The following is an 11,074-nucleotide window of genomic DNA, read 5'->3' as shown; positions in this document are numbered from 1 at the left end:
CTTCTATCACCATGTCGGTCACTTCATATCTTTTTAAGGATGAAGCAGGTTTTCTGGTATTTCTATAATTAAATAATTTATATGAAATGACACGTGAGCACTGGTCATACTCCTGTGTGAATTAAATAACTGCACAATGTATAATAATGTAATCTAATGTAGTAGACTATGTTTCCATGCACACAAATACAGAGGAACAGGATGAAGGCAGCAGTTTGACCAGCTTTGTGTCAGCATGTGTATCATCACAGCGTAATTGTGTATTTATGATTACGTCCTGATATATTTAACACAATATGATGTAGATATGTACGGCCCAGCTCTGGAGGCTGCCCTATATTCACTTTGTGTTGTAAAATAGACTTCTTAATTACATCACCAGAAGCTTTTAAACGTTGGAGGTGCCAGAAGAGCTTCATCTCTTTGGTCTGAACACCTGATGAGGAAACACCTCTCAACCTCTCACAGGACGCTGAAGTCAAACCAGCGGAGCTGCAACTCCAGTTTCTCAGGATCCGGCTGCATATAAAAGTATCTGAGGTACAAAAATACACAGAGAAGTATTTCTAGACGACGTACTCTGTATACGTTCGAGGTCAAGAGGCTTCAAATTAAAAATAAAGAGGGAAAACGGCACCAACGCATCAAGCCGTGAGCCTCAGGGTGCAGGCTGTTGCATGTGATTACGTGTCCTCTGCTCAGGTGGTGGAGCCTCTCTGCCAGCAGGGCGGCGCCACCAGAGGACCAAGACGGACAGCAGCAGCTGAGCGTCTCTGTGGGCTGGAGGCCCGGCCGGGTCCTCAGCAGCTCCATCCGGCAGCTTTTTATAAAGCTCGTCTCATCTGCAGAGAAGAGGCGGTTCTTAAAGGGGGAAGGTTGAGGGATGCGAGTCAGAAGAGAGCCGGTGGGAAAAGACACCGGCTCTCACTCAGACAGATCACTACTGCTGAAAACTGTGTTTTCTACACATACAGAGTACAAGTACACACATCACACACACATGCAGAGTACAGATATGTTCTTGTTCTGTAAACCGTTCATGAAAAAACTAAATTGAAACTTGCAGTTTAATTTTCTTGTGGAAACATAGTGAATAGTTTGTTTTTCTATAGAACATATTTTGACTCAAATATATAGTAATACATTTATTTACCATTGTATTCATATATTCCACTGCTTTTGGGAACCTAAGACCTTTTGTAAACCAATTTCCATCACGAGAAAAGTTCATCCTCATGAGTGAAGTTATGTTTTTACAAGAGATGTGAAGAATTTCAATAATCAAGCTTCAATTGTTCAGCTTTAGGGTCATTTTATCACTTTACACGTGTGTCTCATTATCTAGAGAGCTGAGATTGTTCTGCAACACATGAGTGTGTATCTCATATGCAAATGACTTTAAAAGGTGAATTTAAGAAATGCAGTAAAATTGAGAAGCTGACCCCCGACCCCACAGGGTCAAAGAGACGAGCAGTCAACACAACAGCGAGCCGACGGCGGCGTCACCCGTGATGCTGAGTCACTGGGAAGAAATGAGCGATGAGCAGAGACCAGAACACGACAGCTGCAGGACCGACATCGCCAACAGAGCCTCTGGTAAAGCCGAGCGCCGCAACGCCTCAGGAAACAATGCAGTGGTGAGGTCAGAGGCCTAAAGGCAGAGCCTGAGTCAGCAGGAACACCAGGAGTTGTTGTTGTTTACCACCCGGACAAACACAAACACCTGCGCTGACCTTTCCTGGTGACGTCTCGGGTCAGATGATGCTGCTGACCGAGAATGCAGCGTCAACACATGAAGCATAGACTTCTATACAACCAGAGGAGTCGCCCCCTGGTGGTCAGGAGAGAGAATGCAGCTTTAACACATGAAGCATAGACTTCTATACAACCAGAGGAGTCGCCCCCTGGTGGTCAGGAGAGAGAATGCAGCTTTAACACATGAAGCATAGACTTCTATACAACCAGAGGAGGCGCCCCCTGGTGGTCAGGAGAGAGAATGCAGGTTGAAGATGCATTGATTCGTGCCTTAGCTCTGTTAGTGACGTATGAATGCAGCTCAACAGGCTCGGTGGTTAGCGGGTCCATCTTTCAGTCAGAGGATCGGTGGTTCGAGCCCTGGCTCTGCTGGTCTTCACACATTTGTGTTGGACTTGTGTTCATTCATGTAAATCTCCACATTTCGTTGTTCGGGTGCTGGTTTGTATTTGAAGTCAAGACGAGCTGCAGTCGGGCGATAATTCTGTGTCGTTGCAAATGTTCCAGCTGTGGAACTAATGAAGGATTATTTTATCTCGATGTCACAGGCTCAAAGCGGCTGTGGCTCAGTGGTTAGCATGCATGAATCAGAGGATCGGTGGTTCGAGCCCCATGTCCTCACACACTAAAACCCTGAGTTGTGTCTACAGTGCAGGGACAGACTTGCCATAGAGAATACTGGGAAATCCCCAGTAGGGCGACATCACCCTCCCACCTCCCCCCCTATCTCCTGACATTAATAACTGACTTTCATGCTACTCCTCGTGATCTGTCGTCACTCTCATGGATGTTGCTTGCAGGTTTTCAGAGCTTCTTGGTGATTTTAGGACTTCCTGCCTTGATTTGAATCCAGAACGCGCACATTTAAGTTTCATGTTTGTGGCGAATGTCAAGACCAAGAGGATCAGACGGATGTATCCGGTCATTTTTCAAAATAAAACATCTTTCCGGCCTTCATTTTTTTCTGCCATTTTTTAGCGTGGTTGGACTTTAAAGGAGTATACTGATAGTTTTTTATTACCTTGTGACTTTAATGCACCTGGGATCAGAGTTAGTTTAGGTTCTGTTACTGAACTTACTGTTTTATTATGCGCCTTCAACACCCCTACACACAGAATATAGTGTATACTAATACTGATTCCTTTGTGTGGTGTTTCTCTGCTGACATTCACTCCTTAAGGTTTCGTATTTACAACCATCTGATACTAGCGCAGAGGTAAGAACATTAATCTAGCAAACCATACTTACCTTGGAGTGTTAATAGTCTGGATCATTTTATTCCATGTGTCCATCCAGGCAAATTGGAGGAGCCGAATGTTATAAAACTTATGTGATTTCTTTGTGATGGTCCAACATAATGTTAAGTGTGGGTTTATTTCCAGGCCACTGGATGTGTGTGATGCATTAAGTGAGCCGGTCTGACAGTAACTCCCAGGTCACTCTTTTCTCCCAGTCCGCCTCTGCTACGCTCTCTTTGGATAAAAGCGTCAGCTAAGTGAAATGTAATGTAAAAAGCCTCTGCAGAATCCTGCCCTTCAAGCACGGACCTCCTGTGTTAAGGTTAGCGATCGCTATGAAAACAGTAAAATGAACTGTGGGACAGAATCAAGTTGCAAAACGTGATGAAAAGTTCACCATGAGCCCGAAGCGTGAGGGCACGAGTCACTGTGACACATTTAAAAGATAAAAGTAGAGCTGTTTGCTGACTCTGTAGAACAGAAGACTCCCTCACAGCAACAGAAGAGTCGACACACTGAGGGAGCGCTGGGCTTCTGCCTCTGAGTGGACTCGAGCACGCCGCTGCAGACGAGCACGCCGCTGCAGACGAGCACGCCGCTGCAGACGAGCACGCCGCTGCAGACGAGCACGCCGCTGCAGACGAGCACGCCGCTGCAGACGAGCACGCCGCTGCAGACGAGCACGCCGCTCACGCTCGAGGGAACAAACAGAAAGCCTCCGTGAAGACGACACAAAGCAACCTCCACAACGCAGAGGAGGAATTATAATTATCTGTCAACTCGTGCAAACCCTGTATTCAATGTTTTATAATGAAAACGAAGGTTGAATATCATGTAAAAATGTGATTTTGCTGCTGAATGTTTCTCACATGTAGATATTTAAGACTTCCTGTTTCTAAAGCGTCTGAAATAGAAAGATTGTGTGAGCGCGAGGCAGCGATTACGTCATGTCCTGGTGCACATCTCTGTGTTACGGATAATAAACTGTGCTTTCCTGGGCTCTGAACCACTCACTGCGTGCCGCTCGGCCTCTTCTTCTCTCCCTGAATCCCTCGTCTGTCTTAACTGTGGCTGCCTCTCCTCTCATCAAGCTCCCTAACAGAACCAGGCGGCGTGACACATCATGACGCTACACAACAACACGCTGCGGTTCCCCTGAAACAGATAAAAACACTTTATTTCACTGATTATTCGTGGGGACTGAAGAGAAGAGGGCATGTTGTGATTCTGCGCCCTCCCTCAGCCGCCGTCAAGCGTCATCGCTCCAACATTCTGCATCAGGCACCACGTTAAAGGAGAATACTGGACTGTACACACATGGGAGGGGCAATAAAAACTGCCACAGCCAGTCTGGCAATACTGCAAGGCCACCGTGGACGAGAGTCACACACCGCTGGAGAAGAAGAAGTCCACGTTACAGTTCCACCTCCGTGCTTTTGCTGAAAAAAGGAAAAACCGTGCACAGAATTTCAGTTTAAATAATTTGAGTCTCTTTTGTCCTTCAGTGAAAAGGTCACGTTGTTTTTTTCTTTTTCTTGTTGTTGCGAGTTCAAGACGTCTTTTGGAAAATAAATTATCACAGAAGAAGAATGTAACGTCCGGTCCGCCCACGCAGCGTCTCAGAGGAGAGGAGGGGGGGAGGGGAAGTCCATCAACCGGAGCTCCGCCCTCCGTCCTCGTCTCAAGCTCCCGTCCGGAGGCAGAGAACACAAAGAGCGAGGGCGGAGGCCATCATCTCACGCGCAGCCGGGACATCATCCACTCCAGACCCTGGCACAACCTGGAGGGAAACAACGGGACGAGAGGAGGACATGAGACGCAGAACCACGTCACACAGAAAAGCACAGAGAACCATAACAGCGTTAAAATAAAGGTTCCTCCTCCGGTAGCCAGTAGACCATGTGATCAGGACATCACGGAGACAGCAATCAGTGTTTAGAGCAGCAGGAGGAGCGCTAGTGACGTTAGCAGCACCGCTAACAGAAAACCAACAGGAGGAGAGTATGGAAGCCCATTTCTGACACACACAAAAAAAAAAAAGTATCAGGACCAAAAAATTTTAAAAATTCGGACCAAAAAAAAAAAAAAAATAAGGACCAAAAAAAAAATTTTTTTTTTGTTGTTGCCTTTTTTTTAAGTCAAGGAAAGTGAGAAAAAAAAGACAACGGAAAAAAAAAGTTGATTATTTTTCTTATTTTTTTTAATGGTTTGTTGATGTTTCACTGACTTCAGAGCCTGAGGCTTTGTCGACCAGCTGCTGGAACAAACAACAACAGCAACAACAACGCTCTGTATCTGCCAACACGGCTCATCAACGATCACCACGATCTCTAAAACTTGCTCCCTCTTGTGTTTTCTGCCGATGTGAAGTGTGTTCATGACCCGCCAGTGGAGTGACTCAGAGTGAGCAGGGTGCAGTTCTCACCCCTCCCCAGTGAGGGCGCAGCAGGCCTGGATGTGCCACTGGTGGTCCTTGACGGAGGTGAGCTGGAGGCTCTGGGAGATCTCGGCCACGGACATGCAGCCTTTCACGTCCTGCTTGTTAGCAAAGATCAGCAGTCCGGCCCTCCGTAGATCCTGCAGGACAGCAGAGACATCCAGCTCCACTTAGAACATAAACGTTCAAATCCTAGAAAAAGGTTCCAGGCTTTTTTTATCCAGGACTTTTCCACTGATAATCTGATCTGATATGACAGACGGCGAGTGAATCAAACACGAATGAATGCTTTTTTTATGATGACATTAATGACACTAAACATTCATATGAATACATTAATAAAACATGACTCTCACCTCGTGTGCGAGCATTCTGCAGAGTTCCTCTTTGGTCACGGAGATCCTCTCTCTGTCGGTGCTGTCGACCACCACGATGACAAACTGCTCTCAGGGAACAGACCATAACGGACAGTAATGAGAGGATGAGAGAGAGATAAACAGTTAATGAGAGGATGAGAGAGAGATAAACGATGAGAGGATGAGAGAGAGATAACGGACAATAATAGACAGTTATTAAAAAGATAAAGATAGTGATTACGGACAATAACAGACAGTTATTAAGAAGATAAAGATAGTGATTACGGACAATAATGGACAGTAAATGAAAAGATGAGAGAGATAATGGATAGTTATTGAAAGGATAAGATCGAGATAATGGACGATAACAGACAGTTAATAGGAAGATAAGACTCCTAACCTCCTCAGCTCTTAAAGCAGACGTCTAAAGATCATTTTCAGATAAACACATGTACTTTTTGAGCCCAGTGAGCCTCCGTAGCGGCGGTACCTCTGTGTTGGTGTAGTACGTGTTCCACGATGACCTCAGCGACTCCTGGCCCCCGATGTCCCACATCAGGAAATGCGTGTTGTTGACCACGATCTCCTCCACGTTGCTGCCGATCGTAGGAGAGGTGTGCACCACCTCGTTCATGGAACTACGACGGACAAAAAGACACACTCACAAAATGACTCCACCCATTAATGAGACACATCCTGCGTGGATGAAGCCAGCGGCTATGTCTGGATACTCACAACTGGTACAGGATGGTGGTCTTGCCAGCATTGTCCAGGCCCACAATGATGACTTTGTGCTCTGAAAGGAAGCAAAGACACTTAGAAATAATTCACATTACATACACACACACACGCGCACACGCACACGCACACACCCTGCTGCATTCTGTCAATCACATTGTATCAAAAAAAAGAAAGAGAGACAGAGAGAAAGCGAGAAACAGAGAGAAAGAGAAAGACAGACAGAAAGAGCAAGAAAAAGACAAACAAAGAGAAAGACAGACAGAGAAAGAGAGAAATAGAAAGAGAGACAGACAGACAGAGAGAAAGAGACAGACAGAGAAAGAAATAGAAAGAGAGAGACAGAGAGAAAGACAGACAGAGAGAAAGAGAGATAGAAAGAGAGAGACAGAGGGATGTGACAGCAGTGAACAGATGGGCTCGTGGTCCAGACGGCTGAACGATGTCTTTCGATGTGGAAACTACAACCGAGCGATTCAGACGACGGCTCACTTCCCGGTCGGCTTTTATCCTTGGCCACCAAAATGTGGCTTCACACATCGAGCGTCACCGAGACGACGAGCCGCCACGGAGGAGCTGGCGGTCTGAACGATGCGGCCGGAGACGAAACACTAGAGGTTCCCCTGTGAGCGAGGACGAACAGGAAGTGACACTGAGATGAACTGAAGAGACACAAGAGCCAGATGTCTTACGGGATGAAAGGAGGAGGAAAAGACACACGGCGGAACCAGAGCTCTGGTTGCTTTCTATGAATATTTATTTGGAGCATTATTATTTAATCTGGAATTAAAATAAGCCGCCATGTTTGCGATCCCGTGACCACACGGAGGCCAGACGAGGAACAGAGAGCGGTCGGTGTCTTCAGCTGCGACTGAAGCGGGAAAATCAGAAGGAACCAGAGCGTGACCCAAAGATCCAGATCTTCCTCCTGACACTTTCTGCTCAGAGCCATGTTTCCACAGTCTGCTGATCAGAAAGATCTTCCTGTTCGGTCGTCACACAGAGGCACCGGCATTAGGGAAGCATTTATCCTCCAACTGAGAACAACTCACCGCTGGAGAACTGAATTATGGGTGATTTTACTTCAGCTTGAAGTTCACAAGCACGTCAACGTTCTACTGGATTCTTCAGACGATGTTCTGAAGGCAAAAGGTGGTGAAAGAAGTTCAGATATACTACTCAAGCATACGTGTTGGTCCTCAGGAAGTCCACCAGTGTGACTGAGTTCTGCCAAACAGCAGCTTCTGCCCCGTGAACATGTACAGTCCTGTTTACAGTCAGGGATCACCTGAGACACTCAAACCAGCTGAAGCAAAGGAAGTGAAAGCAGCTGCAAAAGATCAAAAACAGGGTTGTATCTTTGCAGCTCTGTCACGTTGAACCTCAAACACAACAGCTGTGAGGACAAGGAGCAAAACAACGACGACAACGACGTGGCTTCAGCAAACAGATGCAGAGGCACAGCGTACGGCTACCTCCAGTGTTTACAGGTCAGGAGGCGGTTTGTGCAGCCAGAAGAAGCTCCAGGTGCTGAACACCATCTTGTGTTGACTGAGCAGGTCATGCAGGTGGAAGCTGCCCGCATGCTAACTGAAGCAGTAATGAACACCCAGAGCGTCTCCTACACCGTGGAAACTCTTGTTTTGTTCATTTTATTTGATCCATTTTGGTTTAATACATTATTTTTTTTATTTCTGTTACATAAAAGTTTGAAAATTGTGTAAAAATGACCATCACAAAGTACATTTACTGTCAAATATTACAAGAAAATGTCAAATATTTACATTTGAGAGGGGGGCAGAAGCAAAACGTGGGTATTTATTGAACATTTCAAAGATCAGTAATCTTCAAAATGGATCCCCGTGTGGATAAATGTTGGTCCGTCATACAGGTGTGCCCCACCTGTTGTCTACCGAGCAGGGGACAAACCCTGCATAATCTACGTTGATGTGGAAGCCATCGGCAGGTCGGTGGGGAAACGTGCCTGATCACATGACCTCCTGCTGCTCGCTGTGAACGCTGCGTTGTTCCGCCGGAGACAAATCAATCAGCGGAGGACGCACGCCACGCCGAGACGCCCGAGACGAGGAAGTGACAATGAAGCTCTCAGAGAGCAGCGACACCACGGCCGAAGCCAACGGAGAAGAAGGTGCCGTTTGATGACTAACCAGGAAAAGATGGCCGCCGCACGTAATATCAGCTTTGGCAGTTAGAAGTTGGGTTGGTCTGCAACTAACAATTATTTTTAATTTAATGATTAATATATCCATTACTTGTCTTCACAGAGCTCAATGTGCCGTCTTCAAACACATTTAAACGTCCTTTTGAGGAAACTAAACAAAAAGTGTGAACATATTTTCGTGGATTAACCAAATAACTATAATTTACATGTTTTGGGATTGTTTGTAAAGTCATTAATATATAATTAGTGTATGATTTATTCAATTAAAGACATTTACTAATCATAGCAGATATTTTTGGAAGACTAACATATTTATTCATTTATAAATATATACATTCATAATTAAATAATAAATAAATATAATATACATCTATTTATATTTAAATAATACATACATGTAATATCAATATATTTAAACAATACATTATTTTAAATACATTTACGTAAGTATTTGTATTTAAATTATATATATATATATATATATATATATATATATATATATATATATATATATATATATATATATTTTTTTTAATATTCAAATGTGCTTTTCTCTCGCATACAAACAGGTAACAGATAGGTACTCTCATGGAGAATGAAACTACCTGAGTCACCTGGGCTACCTGAGCTTCCTGAGTCACCTGTACACGCTGACGTGACAGTGATCAGCTGGTTACAGCGGCGGTGCAAAAGTCATTGTGACTCGTCTCTCTGCTGATGAGACTCACTGAGTCGTGTGGACTCGCGTTACACATTCAAGCTCACCTATGGCATCAGTCAGGTGTCACCTCACCGAGGCCCCGCCCCCTTCAGGTGCAGAGTGTAATATATGTATATGTCATTATTCTGAGTTGATGTGGGAACAGGGAGCAGAGTTCACCTATAAAAACGACACCTTGGAATATTACACACACACACACAGTCACATATATACTACAGTATACACATATAGTATACACACACACAGTAGACCTATATTTACACACACAAACATATATACACACAGAGTATACACACAGTCACACATTTTCACACACATACAGTCACAGTCACACATTCAGTACACACACAGTCACACACATACATACATACACACATGCAGTCACACATTCAGTACACATACATACATACACACACACACACACACACACACACACACACACACACACACACACACACACACACACACACACACACACACACACACACATTCTCTCTCTCATATGGAGCTACGTGGTGGGAGCAGAAGGCCCGTCCTCGGACACGTCACCCCCCGCAGGTGAAGCGCGGCCCCGCGGCTCACCTTGGTGGTTGAACAGCCTCCAGAGCTTGGTGAACAGTATCCCCATGGTGACGCGGAGGGGTCACGAGGCCAGCTGGAACCGAACGGCCGTCACTCAGCTAGCTAGCTAGCTAGCTCGCTAGCGTCGGTGCTATCTTTGCCTAGCTAGCTCGCTCGCTCGCCACACGCACGGAGAGCTTGGCGAGGCTTTGGAGAACAACCGCCATACTTGTGTGGCTTGATGTTGAGTCGCGTGTCGCTCCCGCGTACACGCGCACGAGCGTGTTGTAGACGCGTGACGGTTAGTTGTGTAGCCGCGCGAGCTGCTGGGCATCAGCTGGCTGTCGTGAAGAGCGCTGCGCTAGTTAGCTGTCACCCGTGCGCATGCGTACTGGCTGTGTCCTGTCGGTCCGAACCATTATGCAAATCAGTGCGAGAAGGATGGAGGTACAGTTTGACATGCCTCAATAAATACATGCTTTATACAACCAAAGAAGACGTTTACTGTCAAATCATCTTGTTCTAACACTACCACGTTTATTTATAGACATTTGAATCACACATTATATATTGTTTTTTCGAAAACAATAAATAATATTATATATATATATATATATATATATATATATATATATATATATATATATATATATATATATATATATATATATATTAAATACAATTTATTGTATTTATTTTTAGAAACAATATGACTATATAAATAAAACAAAACTATGAAAAATGTTATCTAAAAAAACAATTTCTAAAGAATATTTATTTATATTGATTTTTTTTTACTTAAAAAATATGACCTATATATTATATTTATTTATAATTAAATACAATATATGTATTTATACACAACATATTAATATTAAATATGTTTTCTCTAAGAAAGTAAATTCCTAAAAAAATATATTTATATTTAATTTATTTTCTTAATATTATTTTTCATAAAAAAATATACTAGTGTTATATTATATGTATTTGCATTTAAATACTATTAAAACTATGAAACATTTTAAATGTAAAAAAGTAAACAAAAATTTACAATATCTATTTTTATATTTAAACTACTTGTCTACT

At 43.9% G+C, this 11,074-nt stretch overlaps 1 protein-coding gene across 3 annotated transcripts; it reads right to left on the bottom strand.

Annotated features, from left to right (window-relative positions):
• Positions 1-4,024: 4,024 nt before the first annotated feature.
• Positions 4,025-10,358, bottom strand: arl5a (ADP-ribosylation factor-like 5A). Of its 3 annotated transcripts, XR_011080076.1 has the most exons (7): positions 10,010-10,358; positions 6,522-6,582; positions 6,277-6,424; positions 5,787-5,870; positions 5,419-5,570; positions 4,311-4,773; positions 4,025-4,148 (listed from the first exon to the last, which is right to left on the bottom strand). XR_011080076.1 is itself a non-coding variant. In XM_068602117.1 (6 exons), the coding sequence occupies exons 1-6, from the start codon at positions 10,053-10,055 to the stop codon at positions 4,725-4,727; spliced, it is 540 nt and encodes a 179-aa protein (XP_068458218.1). In that variant the 5' UTR covers positions 10,056-10,358; the 3' UTR covers positions 4,153-4,724. The 3 variants fall into 3 exon arrangements, 2 of the variants coding, with proteins under 2 accessions (XP_068458218.1, XP_068458219.1); XM_068602117.1 differs by lacking the exon at positions 4,025-4,148 and having other exon boundaries at positions 4,153-4,773; XM_068602118.1 differs by lacking the exons at positions 4,025-4,148; positions 10,010-10,358 and adding an exon at positions 9,472-9,814 and having other exon boundaries at positions 4,153-4,773.
• Between the last annotated feature and the right edge of the window lie 716 nt (positions 10,359-11,074).

This window comes from Clinocottus analis, unplaced genomic scaffold (genome assembly GCF_023055335.1).
Source record: "Clinocottus analis isolate CAN_PGR_092001 unplaced genomic scaffold, fCliAna1.0.p SCAF_59, whole genome shotgun sequence".
Taxonomy (NCBI): Eukaryota; Metazoa; Chordata; class Actinopteri; order Perciformes; family Cottidae; genus Clinocottus; species Clinocottus analis.
The sequence above is the reverse complement of the archived record's forward strand: the minus strand, read 5'-3'. Positions and strand labels throughout refer to the sequence as shown.